The sequence below is a fragment of the Emydura macquarii genome, unplaced genomic scaffold (genome assembly GCF_026122565.2).
Source record: "Emydura macquarii macquarii isolate MOO-44397 ecotype Brisbane River unplaced genomic scaffold, CSIRO-AGI_Emac_v2 contig_1253, whole genome shotgun sequence".
Taxonomy (NCBI): Eukaryota; Metazoa; Chordata; order Testudines; family Chelidae; genus Emydura; species Emydura macquarii.
Window position 1 is genome coordinate 46,107,565 of NW_027131390.1, and position 16,112 is coordinate 46,123,676.

Below are 16,112 nucleotides of genomic sequence, written 5' to 3' on the forward strand. Positions count from 1 at the left end.
ACCTGCTCAGTCGATCAGGAAGTCGACTGAGTAAATCCACCCCCTCAAGAAGCGCAGCACAGTGTAGACAGTGCGGAGAAGGGAAGCAGAGCAGTCGAAGTGAGTTACGCAAATTATTCTGCGTAGTTTGCGTAACTCCCGTCGACTACCACCGAATCACAAGGTAAGTGTAGACCAGCCCTAAGGCAGCATTTTACAAAAACATGGGCCTATCTTGCACCCCTTGAAGCCAAAAAATCCAAATAGGAGCAGGAGCTGGCCCCAAGAGATGCTATGACAGGAACAAGAGTATGGGCCAAGAGGTCGCCACCTCTTAGACACACTGGCTTCCTCAACCTCCACCACCACCAACAAAAAGAGTCCTAGCGCCAACTATAACTAACTGTTACTGAAATGTGTTTGAGAAGCATTATACATACACACAAACACACGCACATGCCATAACACAATAAGTACATTTTTATGTTTAACTGTCCCAAGTAGGAAAAACCCCAGAAAATTAAATCTTTTCACCAGCAACCGTAGCCATAAGAAAACTGGCAAGGCTGCTTCAAAGCCAGCCAAGAGACAACCCTAGGGGTGGCCAACAGACAATGTTACTCCAGCCCCACGATGGCTGAAATGCTTCAGCTGGCTACAGTTAAGTACTCTGAAATCTCAGCCCGGTGTAGCGCGCGGGCTGCCAAGCCCTTTACGCACAACGTTTTTCTTGTGCTTCTTCCCAGGTGAGTGCCAGCTACGTGCCGGCGGTGGGGTGGACAATGACAGTGATGATGAAGATGACCTCCTTGATGGTGCCGAAGCGGAGCACCGTGCTAGGGTAAGCATTTACCTCCGTGAAGATACCATGACTCATTCCACGTGAATCTGCATGGACTGTGCATTTCCGGCTGCTGGGCTTTCTTGGCTGGTGGGAGCTATCTCTGCAGGGGCTTCTGTTGCTTTGGTTTTCTTATTATAAACCTATCTTCCCATGTAGCAGGTATAAGAAAAGAAAGTGCTGGAAACCCGCCCGCTGGAAATCTGGCCTCTTTGTAATGTCTCAAACAGAGGCTCCCAAAGTCACTAGCCGCTATTGACCAGGCTTCCTTCCCCGCATTAATACGAACAGCCTGGTTCTCTGAGTAACACCAGCCACTTTTTTCTAAATAGGAAGGAACAGTGTGGCCTAAAGGGCAGAGCACTAGATTGAGACCTGGGTTCTAGTCCTGGGCCTGCTGGGTGACCTGCTGCAAGTCACATCCCCCCTCTGTGCCTCGGTTTCCCTATCTGTAAAATGGAGATAATGATATTGACCCTCCTTAGCACTTTTAAGATGAATAACCTGATGAGAGAGCTAGGTATTGTTAAATAGATTCTAAAAGTCACATTTCATTTTCTACCTTGCTATGCTATAGGTCAGCCTCTTAGCCAGCTCCCTTACCACATCCATTTGTTGCATCATTGATATTATCTGGAGATGTAATTGTTTGTTTCAGTTACTCTCCTGGAAATGCAGTCACTTCATTTCAATCTAACCTGTTAAAGAAACAGGCTATTCTTCCCCAGAACTATTAGTTTTGTGAAGGCTCTCTTAAGGGGGCCTAAGCATCAGACAATGAAGTATAAAACTCCACACGTGCCTAATAAATTAGCTCTAATTGCAAAGCTTCCAGAGGTATTTTAAGAAGGAGAGATGGCAATGCCTCCTAGCTGTGGCTATCTGAATCATCCCCTGACTGAAAAGGGGGACAAATTTTTGAGGCATCCACAGCAGCTGTTGACATTTCCTGTGAAATTTAAGCCAATCTCATTTCCCCACAACTCCTTAATAAACCTCTAGTTAAGTTTCTCATCAACAGCCTTGGAATACTCTGGTCTTGATCATTGAATTCAAAGGGAGTCTTTCCAGTCTCTTCAATGTGCACTGGAATGGACCTTGCTCATCTGATCCACACCAATACTGACTATCATTCCCACACTCATGTACATGTCTACCTTTTAAATAGGAAAAAATTTGATCCACATGCAACTCCAGGGTTGCATGGCAGAAAGAGAGAGCAACATTCAATCCCTAAATACAATTAGGCAAAGCAGTACTGTAAGATCTGTAGCCAGCAGAGGAGAAAATACACAACCAGAGAGACATAGGCAGAGCTAGATAGTTATGGGCCGAAGGAGTCCTTAGTCCCCTTTTTAAAGACCAATTGTATTTACACTCAGTTTTGCTTTCCCGCACTTTCTATGCTTTCTAAGATGCGCAAGACAAAGCGCCTGCTGTCTGTTCATCCCTTTGATTTTGAACTGGACTCGGAATATTCTGCTCAATCACGCCGTCAATCTATGCAGCTTTCTCCAGCACCGGTCAACCAGGATGGCCTTCAGGTACTGGGGAGGTGGTGGGAGACGGCTTCTCTCTCTTTCCTTGCTCCCAAGGGTATGATGTTGACTAGCTTTCCCCCTTGTTTTATTTTCTGCCACATAGACCTTACTTCTGAAGGCCATGAATCAGATTGAGAATAGTGAGTTGAAGTGAGGACGGGTGAGCTAGGATAGCAGGAGATTCGGAAGAGAACATGTCTTTTGGTCTCATTTTCTTCTGGGTTTAATTGCTGTTTTTGTATTGGCTCCTGCAGGACAAGTCTCTGTTTCTTTGCAAACCCACAAGGACCAAGGCTCAATACATTCTAGCTGTCTTCCTTGGCTCTCTAAAATAATATTAATTGGCAGCTGAGTACCAGATTACTGAATCACTAAATAAAACCAGCCTCTTCTTCTGCCATCTCTTCTATTTGCAGGCTCTGTCATCTTGGATGTTTTTCAAGATGGTGCCACCATGAGAAATATGTTATGTCAGGATGACCTGAGTCTTTGAGATTCAGAGTGGGAACTCTTTTGAGCCAGCACTACCCTACTCCAGAAATATCTGTGGGACAGACAGTGTGGTTGCTGGAGAAGAGGGCATATTTCAGGAAGGTAGTGTAGGTTTGGGAAACCCATATTTTCTTCGTTTAGAGCCTGAGACCAGAGTTCGAAGTGCAGGGAACTCCCCTCTGCCTCAATGGTAAGGGATAAAGATAGCTTCTTGTGGTTACAGCCAGCCACTCTTGCTGGAGATGGAGAGCAAAGCAGGCTGGGAATTGTAGTCAGGGAAACCATAACAGGAGTACTGGGTTCTGGCAAAACCTGCTTGGGGAAAAGGATGGGGAATATGAAGAGCCCTTCTCTCCCTGTTCTGTGGGAAACCTGAAGAGAGCAGGAGGTGATTCTCCATGCAGGAAGGGGCACATATGTTTTCTCTATAATTTTGTTCCTGTGTTTACTCTGAGGCAGGCTCCTCTGGGGAGGGGCTGAGGCCATCTGAAAAGACTGATCCATAAAGTCCTGACCGGAAAAGCTGTTCTTTTTGTTTGCAAAACTCCGTGGGCCTGGCTCTGTTAATTAGCTTGTCCTGTCACAGCAAGGCACATGAAGACTGAGCTTATGAAAGAGAGGGAATTGTGTGGGTAGCAGAACATTTCCCAGAGCTGAGAAAACAAAGGGTTGCATTAAAATTGTGTAGAAAAGTGCAAGACCAGCTTCATAATGCATCAGTGCTTCTTCCAGTCATCGCTGGCTGTTACCTGCCATTGCAAACTGGGTCACGTTAGTGCCTTGAGTGAACAACACACCTCGTGACTGTGAAAGTCACATCTCGATGCTGACTCTACTACATAAAAGATTCTTCCTTCTTCCCCAAACCTGAAGAAGATCTCTGCGTAGCTCTAAAGGTTTACCATCCACCAACAGAAGTTGGACCAGTAAAAGACATCACCTCACCCACATTGTCTCCGTCACAAAAAAATTCACGTCTTCTGCCTGTTCCTGCAGGTGCACAAAAAGCAGCATCTCTTGCTTAATGTCCAAAAGGCAGACAGAATTTTCCTGAAATGTCTATAACTGACTCACACGCAGTCTAGTGATGTGCAAACTTCAAAAGCAAGGAGGGTTGGTTCAGTTTGTACAAGAGCTCAGATGTCTGGAAGCTGATCTCAGTTTTTATTCAAACCATCCAGACTTTGTGGAGTTGCAGGACTGGATAGTCCATTTTTGCTTCTGGGCAAGCCAGAAATACTGAGTAGCCTCTTTTTTTTACTTCTCTTTTTTTTGGTACCTCATTACTTAAAACCCTTTTCCTGGGTAGAACCAGGAAGTGCTGAGAACCATAACGATAACTTTTTGTTTGAAAAGTCAACCAAACCTCCGAGTTTTCAAACTCCAAAAGAAGTTTGATAAGGCTTTTGGGGCAAACCGCTTAGGCTGTTCCTTATTTTATTCTAGCCCTTCCTTATGAAGGACACTGTGATTGTAGCCTATGAGAAAATGATCTCTCTTTAGGAACCATCTGAAAATAATCAGGGTTTTGGAAGCAATGTTATTGTTTTATCAGTAAAAAGATGAAATTTTAAAATCATAGGCACGTGGGCTGGGATTTTCAAGGCTGCTTAGGGGATGGTGATGCCCAATTAAAACTAATGGCAAGTTGTGTCCAGATCCCTTAGGCAAACATTTCAAATTCCACCCATTTCTATGTCTTGGTTCAGGAAGTGGATCTAGAAAGTTGATCCATTAATTCACTGGATGGGAAAAAATAATCTGCAAATATCTTGCTTGAAAGTGAGCTATTGGGAAAAGGGAACACACTGCCCATTTATAGATACTGACCAGTGTCCTCTCTTCTCAGTCATTCCCAGATTTCCCAGATGCCGGAGAGGATGCCTCCCGGAAGGAGACAATGATCGCTGAAGCTGACCTGGCTGCAGTGTTCCACCAGATCCTCCAGGAGCAGGGACAACATGTGGCCCCTCCAGAGCAAGAGTTTAGCACCGAGGTTCGGCTGATGGTAAACTCACGCAGGAAGAGCCTGGAAAGGAATCCCAAACCCAGTAAGCTGCACTGATCTCCTTTCCCCTCTGAGGAAAAACAGTAGCTGGGCCAGCAATTCTACCAGAATGGAAAAATTAAAGGTCCTGGGCTCTTTAAAAATAGCAAAAACACAGAGGGCTTGACTTCCAAAATTAGGTCTTAACCCTACATCTGATTTGCACAAGCAAATCAGCTTGCACAGCTAGCTGATCACTTGGGCATGAGCAGCTGATCATCCTGACTCCAAAGCAAGAAATGCCACCCGTCTTATTCCCTACAGCCCTCTGGGCTGTGCCAGGAGGTCTCTGAGGCTACTTTGTGTAGCGTGTGAGATGAAACCAAAAGCCAAAGCAGCCTTGCTTCAGGCCTTCGCGTGACCACATTTTAACTTGTGAATGCCCAGCCAGATCCCCATCGGGTGGAGATCATCCTAGTTCTAATCAAATCAAAGGGGAGCACTGCTTGATCTACACCAGAGGAGGTTTTGGCCACCATGTCAGCCCCATGGCTCAGTTGCATGATAGCTTTTGTCCTCATTTTTCAAGTTGTGCCCCAAATGTGCTCATTTAAAGTGAACTGTCAAAGCCCTGTGCAATCAAACCCTCTCCTGGGGGGGGATCAGGAGTTTATGGAGACTGTAAGTACTCTAGCAAATGAGATTACAGAAATCTTCTATATCTGATGTGCTTTCTCCTATCAGGGTAGCAAAGCAAAAAATGCCTGAGGCCCAGTTTAGACATGGGCAGTCCTGAAATACCATCTCCCATGTGGTTGTAATTTATTGGCTGGATTTATTAACACCCAGATGACTGACCACTGAGATTATCCAAGATGGAGGTAAACAAAATGGAAGTACTGTATAGGATAGAAATAACACCGTGGAACTGATTTTAAAAGCATTTAGAAAGGCTGTTATTAATTTCTCCTTGTTTTGAGGCCTGATCCAAAGCCCATTGAAATCAATGGAAAAATTCCCTTTGACTTCAGTGGTTTTTGGATTAGGCCTTTCATGAGCTCAGCTCCCAACTGAGCCCAGCTGGGAAAGTGGGTCTTGTGATGTAGACCTGTCTCCACCAGGAGCTAGGCTGAGACCACCAATTAATGTCACAATGACCAGGGAAACAGCTGCCAGAGAGAGAGAGAGCTCAGTCAGCAACTACCTGGGCTGGATTTGAACCCGAAAATACAGCAGTGAAAAGTTCCCTAGCCCATTGCCAGTCTCCTTAAGTAGTCCTGCCTCCTCCCCTAAATCCTGTAAAGTGTTTTTCATTGTGCGATATTTTCCCCCATAAAGCACCTTTTGGGTGAGGGTCTCTTAATTAAGTCTTGCAAAAAGCCAAAGAACTACTAGCCACTGTTTAACGGATTGGAAAGTGGAGCGGTGTTATGCATATACATAGCAAGAGAGAGTTTGTGTGCTCTGATCATTAGACAGCGCTGCCTCCAATAAGGCATAGAAATTGCAATGTCAATCTTGTTTGTTCTGGGCGCTCAAATTATTTTAAACTGTGTTTCAAGCCCCATAGATGTATCTGCTCTCTTAAATGTTACCTTTGGATAACAGCCCCTTCAGTAGGCCTGGTGAAACAGTTGTCTTTCTTCACCAAAATGATGCAGTGGGCTGAAAGGAAAGGATCCACATATGCTCTGCAAGCAGTCTAAGAAAGACTATAGCAGCTTTGGTCACAGGGCAGCAGATTCTTGTGCTCGTTTGTTTATTGCTTGTGCCTAGAGGTTCTAATTGAGATCGAGGTCCCTCTGTCTGAGACACGCAGAGCAAGAAGGTGTCAAAGAGCTTACAGTTCAGCCTAGCCAATATGCCAGAGCTTTGAAGTTTGGCCGTCTTAGAGGGCTGGATTTTTGTCTTGCCTTGCTGTTATAAAAACGAGTAACATCCCTTGAGACAAATAGATTTTTGACGCACTCCCTTGAATGAGCTCAGGAGCTTTATAGCTTAGCTTTCCAGAGCTCCCTGTAACTTGGTTAGCTGAAAGCTTGTCTTGGTGGAAATAGGGATGCTATGGTTATTCTGGCCGTGGATGCATTCACTTTTGCTTTGAATAAGCTGTTGCTGTTAGAGTATCTACTGCCACAATGTGGAAAGGGAAGAGCTTGACCGTTCCTCTAATAAGGCATCATGGAGTAATTTACTTTGCATGCATGTGAGCATCTGGTCTTAGAGACTGATCCAAAGTCCACTGACATCAGTGGGAATCTTTCCACTGATTTCCTTGCGCTTTGGATCGGTCCATGGTACTCTGTAAAGCTGTTTAAAACTTTTTCCTAATGTTGTTGCAATCTATTTCCTTTTTCACCTCTCCTCACCTGTCCTTCCATGGGCTTTTCCTGAAACCTAAGATGATAATCCCTGCCCTGAACCCCAAGTGACTCGAACCCGTTCTGTCCCCAAAGGCAGCCCATGGAGCGAGCAGCACCGATCCCAATACTCCGCAGATATGGACACCTCCGATGAGGATGTAAAGGGAGCCCAGAAGTTCCCTGTCTACCAGCCCCATCATGCAAAACGCAGGAACAGGGCCTCATCCCAGGAGAATATAAACCACTCTGGAAATCAGGTAACAAAGGGATTTTAAACCATTCCCAGTTCCTCGTTGGGACAGGATGCATCTCCCAGGTTGCAGCCTGGAAAATGGAGTACCGCGCTGTGCCCCCTTCACTGTCCAGCTGGGTTTGCCTCTCACCGGGCTCTGCTGGTGACAAACAGCAAGATCCTCCAGATCCTGTTATCGCCCAATCTGATGGCGGGTGGAGCCACACCCCCAGCTGAGTTACCTGGCTGCTTTCCAGCCCCTCCCCAACAAGCAATGGATAGAAAGCCACCAGCCAGTTCACGCCAACTCCCTGCTTTGCACTCCGAAGTTGCCCTCTCCTGCCCTACTCAGAAGCCTGACCAAGACATGTTTATTACCTCCCCGCCCTGCCATCGTGGGGAGGATGTGCATGGTCTTTGTCACTGAGCTGAGGTTTCGCTAACACTTCAATTCAAGACAGATTGTGTTAGGTAAAATTATCAACCAGATTTATTAACGACAGAAAAATAGATTGTAAGTGATTAGAAGTAGTTGGTGCAAAGGATCAGAGGGAGTTACCAAAGAAATAAAAATAAGTCTGCAGTCTAAATTCTGTAATACTGAACAGGATTTGAATGAGCAGTATCTCACCCAGTCTGATGATACAAGCAGGTTTACAGATTATTCTTGTTACACAGGCTGCGTCTGCTTTGCAGCCTGGGTTTCCCTCTCCCCCAACCCCGCTTCAAAAGTGCTTTGGTCTTGCCAGGCATTCCTGCAGGTGTTGAGTTGGGGGGGGAGTGAAGACAAATGATGATGCCACTCCCTCCCTTTTCTAGCTTCCTCCAGCTTGGGAGAGATCTATGCATGTGACATGGGGGGACGCCCCCCATTGGTCAAGCAGCATCCCATTATGTACTTGCTTCCTTGGTGAAGTTTCTAGGGATGGGGGTTGGGAGAGCAGATTTCCCTTACTGGCCCATCAGCACTTCTGGCTACTCCATTGTACCTGAAAAGCTGGGTTCGGTGTTTCCCACCTCACAACGTGTTCTTGTAACATACACAGCAATATGTCACAACTTCACATCCGATGGCAGCACATACAATCCAACAAGCTATTCATGTGTAGCAGATCAAGACTTTTAAAATGATACTTCCCAAGGCATACTTTGTATAGAACATAGCATAATTATATGACGGGTGAATATGGGGTTTCTGGGGTGACACTTTCAGACATAGTGTCACACTCGTATGATCTGTGGCTGAGTCTCTGCAACCTGTCACTTTTGAAACTTAGCACGTGCAGAATGGTTCAGACAGATGGTCATCGTAAAGGGTGGCTCTGGTGCGGTGAAATAATAATTTAGCCGCTTTAATGGATGATCAGAAGGCAGAGAGAGCACACTGTATGCAATCAAGAAAGCAGCTCCATCTGCCTGTGAAATCAAGGGATCAATCCAGCAGCACAGAGGCATGCCAGCCACACCCTCTTCTCCCACCCACAACCCCTGTGCTAGGGGCCCTGAACAGTGGGGCCTGGAGTAGATCTGTCAGATCCACACGGACCAGAGAGTCCATCGCTGCAGAGAGGATCCCCAGCAAGCTGGTTAAGTTGGTTTTGCAGTCTCTCTGCATTGCCAGAGTAGTAAAAGGAGCCGTAACAGGGTCTAGGATCTGTCTCTTAAGATATTTTCCTGGTACCATTTTATGGTGTGCTGGTACCTAGATGTTCATATCCCATGCCACATTGTGGGCCACATTTTTGCTCCCAGACCGTGAAGGGCAGCTGTCATTAATTCCATTGCGGGTTGTACCAGTGTAACGAGATGTGGCTCTAGAAGTGCACATTTAAAGCTCATTAATCTTGCTGAATTATGTGCCTGGGCACAGAGAGAATAGATCCTTCTGTCTCTGTCCCCCTTTTTTACACAGAAAGTCGCAGTGCCCGTAGTCATTTCCCTACTCCATCCTCTTCACTATCACACTTTTTTAATTCAGCAAGAAGAGGAAATGGAGTTCTCCTTCACGCTCCATTTAGCTGTAATAAAAAGCCCAGCCTGTTTCATTTATTCTATAAGATGCCTATAGTTTCCTATGCACGTGAAAAAGACTTTATTCACGTGAACGGACCAGTGCTTGAGGAGCGGACAAAGCCTGCTCGACTTTGTGATCATCGTCTTCTTTTGTAGCTCTTGAAGTATTCCAATTGCAGTCAGATCGGTCACTCTGACTTGTCACATACCTTTGATGAGTGATGGTAAGGGGAGCATGTCTAGCAAATGATGTCTGAAAAGCTTCAAATGTTGTTTATTTTAGAGTGGGAGAGTTAGATTTCTCCCCCCCCCCAACCCTTCCCTCCTGTACTGAAGGTTTAAAACAGATTACAAAACTGCAAGTTGATTCAGCAGAAAGCCATGCTCATCCGCTAAACAAAAGCATGCATTGGAGCTTGAACAAATAAATGCACGGTTAATACACAGACCAATTTCTAATCTACATTTTCAACAAGCAGATGTCTGGGGCTTTTTTTGCACATCCAAAACACCAATTGCAATCAGTGTGAGTCTAGGGGTGTGCAATGAATGTGCAATCTAACACTAGGAACATTAAGTCTGAGGCTTACATGTTGAAAGCTACTTTTAATCAAGATTGTGCTTTCCCTTGTCTTCCTAAATTCCTTCAACGCATAATTTAGTTAGTGAATGTCCTTGGTTATACATTAAATAATAAAACATGTATAGGATGTCTTCATAAAAATTATAAATTTCAATGGGAAAAAGAGCTGATAATTTCAGCAAAAATTTTCAAAGAAATGACATCCTGTTTTTCAGCCAGCTCTACTTTCAGAAAAAAAAATTACCTCTTAAATAAACCTTTCTTTTTTTAAAAGGAAAAATTGTTCAACCAAATACTATTATCTGGCCAAAAATCCTCTGAGGGGAAAATGGGGAACAACAGTTGTCTCCTGAACCTTCATTGGCTAATTGAGGTTTTGGCAGGCTGCAGATCCTCAGCTTGCATAAATTGTCCCAGCTTCACTGAAGTCACCATCTGAGGAGCTGTCCTCTACTGTCCAGTTTGTATTTAACAAGAACAACAAAAGCTTTAGTGCTGAGCCCTTGTCTGCCAGCCTTCGTCGTGCAGCCAACACAGCAGCATTACAGCTCCTAATGGAGATTGATGGTGGCTGCGCCAGCCTGACTTTCTCGGAGGTGCTCCACATACGAGGTTCTAATAAATTGGGCAAAGCCTAAGAACTAATCTGATTGTACCTTCAACCTGCATGACTGAGCCTTTGCAGTTTTACAGCATGGCTCTATATAACTGCATTATGGCTGAAATCGCTCAGTAGACCCACGCTAGCACTTGGGGCTGAATTGTGCACTCAGTTACACTGCTGTGTCCTCATTGACCTCCCTGGGGTGGTGTAACTGAGGGCAGAATCTGGCCCTGGGTGGGAGGGGTTGATTCTCAGGGGGAGAGAATGCCTCGGCGTGGACCTAGAGGCTATCCCGGTCTCACTTCACGTTGTGGCTAGCTTGTTCTAAAACTTTCAGAGCTTGGACAAACAGCCCCTGGTATTCCATAAAGAGCCCTTTCAATGGCATTATAGATCTATATAAGGGCTGTCTGTGATCTGTGTATTATTGCCTTATCACGGCAGAACTACTGCTTGGATTGTTAACGCAAGGGCATGCGGCTTTGCCCTCTCTTAGAATCATAGAATCATAGAATATTAGAGTTGGAAGGGACCTCAGGAGGTCATCTAGTCCAACCCCCTGCTCAAAGCAGGACTAACCTTATATCATCCCAACCAGGGCTTTGTCAAGCCTCAGCTAAGGATGGAGATTCCACAACCTCCCTAGGTAACCCATTCCAATGCTTCACCACCCTCCTAATGAAAAACTTTTTCCTAATGTCCAACCTAGACCTCCCGCCCTGCAACTTGAGACCGTTGCTCCTTGTTCTGTCATCTGCCACCACCGAGAACAGCCTAGCCCCATCCTCCCTGGAATCCCCTTTCAGGTAGTTAAAAGCTGCTATCAAATCCCCCCTCACTCTTCTCTTTTGCAGACTAAACAAGCCCAGTTCCCTCAGCCTCTCCTCATAAGTCCTGTGCTCCAGTCCCCTAATCATTTTGGTTGCCCTCCGCTGCACTCTCTCCAAATTGTCCACATCTTTTTTGTAGTGGGGGGCCCAAAACTGGACACAGTATTCTAAATGCGGCCTCACCAATGCCGAATAGAGGGGAATAATCACTTCCCGTGACCTGCTGGAATGCCCCTCCTAATGCAGCCCAATATGCCATTAGCCTTCTTGACAACCAGGGCACACTGCTGACTCATATCCAGCTTTTTATCCACCGTTACCCCCAGGTCCTTTTCTGCAGAGCTGCTGCCCAGGTCGGTCCCCAGTCTATAGCTGTGCATGGGATTCTTCCTTCCTAAGTGGAGGACTCTGCACTTGTCCTTGTTGAACCTCATTAGATTTCTTTTGGCCCAATCCTCCAGTTTGTTTAGGTCACTCTGTATCCTATCCCTACCCTCCAGGGTATCTACCACTCCCCCCAGCTTAGTGTCGTCCGCAAACTTGCTGAGGGTGCAATCTACCCCATCCTCCAGATCATTAATAAAGATGTTGAACAAAACCGGCCCCAGGACCGACCCCTGGGGAACTCCACTTGTGACCGGTTGCCAGCTAGACATGGAGCCATTGATCACTACACGTTGAGCCCTATGCTCTAGCCAGTTCTCTATCCATTTTATAGTCCATTCATCCAACCCATACTTCTTTAACTTGTTGATAAGAATACTGTGCGAGACAGTATCAAAAGCTTTGCTAAAGTCAAGGTATATCACATCCACCGCCTTCCCTACATCCACAGAGCCAGTCACCTCATCATAGAAAGCAATCAGGTTGGTCAGGCATGACTTTCCCTTGGTGAATCCGTGTTGACTGTTCCTGATCACCTTCCTCTCCTCCAAGTGCCTTAAAATGGATTCCTTAAGGACCTGCTCCATGATCTTTCCAGGGATTGAAGTGAGGCTGACCGGTCTGTAGTTCCCTGGATCCCCTTTCCTCCCTATTTTGAAGATGGGCACTATATTTGCTTTTTTCCAGTCCTCAGGGACCTCCCCCTGTTGCCACGAGCTTTCAAAGATAATAGCCAACGGCTCTGAAATCACCTCAGCCAACTCCCTCAGCACCCTCGGGTGCATTGCATCCGGCCCCATGGACTTGTGTATGTCCAATCCTTCTAAATATTCTTGGACCCGTTCCTTCAGCACTGTGGGATGTTCGCCTCCTTCCCATTTTGTGCCACCCAGTACAGCAGTCTGGGAGCTGATCTTGTCTGTGAAGACAGAGGCAAAAAAGGCATTGAGTACCTCAGCTTTCTCCACATCCTCCGTCACTAGGTCGCCCCCTCATTCTCTAAGGGGCCCACACTTTCCCGAATCTTCCTCTTGTTGGCAACATGCCTGTAGAAACCCTTCTTGTTCCCCTTCACGTCCCTCGCTAGCTGCAACTCCAGTTGCTGATTTCCCTTCTCCAAGCGGATGGTCAAGCTGTAGTTATGGGTTACTTTAGGTGCCCACCCCAGGGTGAGGGTTTATACCTACTTTATACCTACTTTGAGCTGTGGGAGTTCAGCCCCCAGATCAACTCCAGTACAGAAGTTATCAGTAGAAGTGGGACCCAATGATGCATTACAGAGATTAAACAATGCTCTTTCTGTCATAGTTACTATTATTAACCAAACAGATAATATGCACCCAGCAGTCTGGTAAAGGGGAGAGAGCACAATACGAAATGTCTAGCATTTGCATTACTCACATCACCCTTTGCGGAAAAAATGATTGTTAGTCATCATCATCATCCTCACCATCACCCACAGTCATCATCCTGGCATCTCCCAAGGCACACAGGCCAGGATGCAACTTTTATAATGTGTTACACTGATGCCCATTGGCATTCGTATATATTTAGGAAGGTTTTAACCCCTTTTCCTTATTTCAGCTTCCATACCCCACTACTTTTGGGGTTCCCTATGTCCGGTAGGCTAACCTGTTGGTTCCCGTTTATATCACTTTATCATGATAGTTGCAGGCAAGTTATCTTAAGGATGTTTTTAGCATTTCACCCCAGCTACCAACAGTCATCCTGTGGTGTCTACTGAGCTTTCATAGACATTATTATCTAAACTTAGCCGTTATTTTCAAAACCTCACCATATCACAACATTGATGCTAGCTTAGCAGGTTTACTGTTAATTTACTTATGCTGATTTATTTTTATAATATAGCAAATTTATCCTAAGGCTTAATTTGCCTAAGCTAAATATTTTAGCCTGTAGGTTTCTTGCATTTCAGCTTTAAACCATAAACTATCAGGTATTAGTCTCTTATATCCAACTCTTTTAATAGATTAATTTATTAGTGACAAGCTACAAAGCTCAGCCTGATTATTGCCCCTGGAGTGATCTAAACGCTAGTCACATCAGACGCAACAGTGTTTACAGAGACTTCACTTTCAAAATTATTGGATTACTGCCTCTCTGTGAGTTTAATGCTACTAAAGATGCTTTCTGTTAAGGATGATAATTACAGTACTCTTTGCTCTGAAGTACCCATTTTTTACATTCATCTGCTGAGCTGACTTTATTCTTTTAAACACATGCATCCACGCCAACTTCTTGTGGGAATCTAATTAATCATTTATTAACAAATACAAAAGCAACATGAGAAGAAAGAAGGAAGTGTTAAAAACATGCACACATTTCTCTTTATTATTTCCTTTGCTGGCCATTCATCTTTTAATGGGATACATCTGAGGAGAATGGGTTGTGACATGGAGAAGATTGTCATTTCCATTTAGAACAATTTTCATCATTTTTTTCCCTACCTAAAAAACGGTTTTTAGAAGATGTGATCCGTCCGCGCCAAGAGTAGCCCACCTGAAAATGCCAAGGTCAGGGCAGGCTGCAAAAAGAGGGCAGATTCACCCTGATCTGGTGGGTAACATTGAAGTTAGATTCTCTGACCAGTCACAAACAGTGTTTCTGATTCCCCACACAGGTTATCAAGAAGCTACAAGAAATACATAGCCCCCTTTATTGCATTTCGGTCTCTGGCTCCCAATCAGAAATAAATCCAGTAAAGAGAGAAGTTATTTAAAACTCTATTCCCTTTACCAAAATGTTCTTCTGATCACCAGAAGGTCAGTCACTTTACCAGATCAATATAAGTTTGGACCTTACTCAAAGTACTATGCTGCCAGCCAATCCTTTAGTAACGAAAACTAAAGGTTTATTATAAAATGAAAGAAACAAACAAGAAGAGAGATGTTAAATGGTCAAAGCTATCCGATACATACAAATGATTTGAAAGTCCATATATATCAGATTCTCAGCAGAATTGTGGACTTTGCAGGCTTGTACAGTCCCTCTGGTGTACATCCAGTACCCGGATGGGTCTCAGTCCTTTGTTTCACAGCTTCAGATGTGGAGTAGTTGATCCGGAGGTAGGAAGCAGGAATGAAGACAAGATGCAGATAATGCAGCTGCATTTTATAGTTTCTGCCGTGAGACTTGTACTTCCTTTGTCCCAAACACAGCCCCACAGCACAGGGCATGGAAAAGCCTCAGAGTCCCCTGTCCGTAGGTATATTCTTACATGTCCTGGTAACTCATAAGGTGCAGCCCCCTCAGTTCTTTTGCTGGATTCATTGTACACCTGCCTTCCCTCGATGAGCCATTAAGCAGGCCTAGTGCTGCTGCCATCTTGTCTGGGGGGTGTCACCCTGAAACAGCCCAAGTTGGAAATACAAGTATACCATGCATATTGAGACTCATAATACAAAACTGATACGTACGTATAAACGGGCTTATCAATCTGAGCGAATCATGCCTTTTCCATCGATACCTTGCAGGGCATATTCTATACGATATTTGTTGCAATGCTGTAATATTGGTATTAGTAATATTAAAAATGGCTCTCCCACCCTCCAATCCAGACAGCATCACAGAAGGAAATGATTTTTTTCTTTTTTACAGACAGCATTGGTTTCCTTTTAAATCTTCCAGTTTTTTGACTAAATGGACAATTTCATCTTGGCTTTTGAAAATCCAAAAAGTATTTGTCTTTGCTTTTCCAGTTTTGAGTTGTCTGCTTTGCCTCTCTCCCCCTGCCAACCCCCCACCCCGCTTTTCTTCACTGGTCCAACCACCCACAAATAAATAAATAAATAAATAAAAACTGAAAAATGTTTGAATGTTTTGAATTTAATTGAAAAAAATCAGAAAATTTCAAAGGAAACACTTCTTTGTTTGGCTTTCCATTCAAAAATTGTCATGGAGAACAGTTACCTTCTTTCAAGTATTTCCATTTCCACTGGTGCATTACAGAGGGGTTAATGGAGTGCTAGCTGACTGAAAGATTTAGCAATAGGAAATGGAAGCTAGCCCAGACTTGAATCTCTCCCAGTGTGTTAATGACCATAAAATGATTTTCTTTTCTGATGCTGGTCACTGGCCTAGGGGCAATAATAATGGATTGATTATATCAGTCAATGACAGACCAGTGTCTACATCATAAAAGCAGAAGGGCAGCACATCCACTGGAGTACTTCGCATGTATTTTGCAGTGTCAGGAACTTGGCTCAGGGAGCACCAGCCACACAAAGGACCATCCAATGCCCT

At 44.7% G+C, this 16,112-nt stretch overlaps 1 protein-coding gene across 13 annotated transcripts in view; it reads left to right on the forward strand.

Annotated features, from left to right (window-relative positions):
* Positions 1 to 16,112, forward strand: part of MLPH (melanophilin) — an 80,210-nt gene that overhangs the window by 35,371 nt on the left and 28,727 nt on the right. For all 13 annotated transcript variants that reach the window (XR_010919791.1, XM_067548663.1, XM_067548664.1 and 10 more), the window contains 4 exons: positions 726 to 820; positions 2,236 to 2,364; positions 4,703 to 4,904; positions 7,297 to 7,460. Coding sequence is in view for 12 of the 13 variants with exons in the window: in XM_067548663.1 (XP_067404764.1) it covers positions 726 to 820; positions 2,236 to 2,364; positions 4,703 to 4,904; positions 7,297 to 7,460 (590 nt within the window). In the remaining variant the exon portion in view is untranslated. The remainder of the gene's footprint in view (positions 1 to 725; positions 821 to 2,235; positions 2,365 to 4,702; positions 4,905 to 7,296; positions 7,461 to 16,112) is intronic.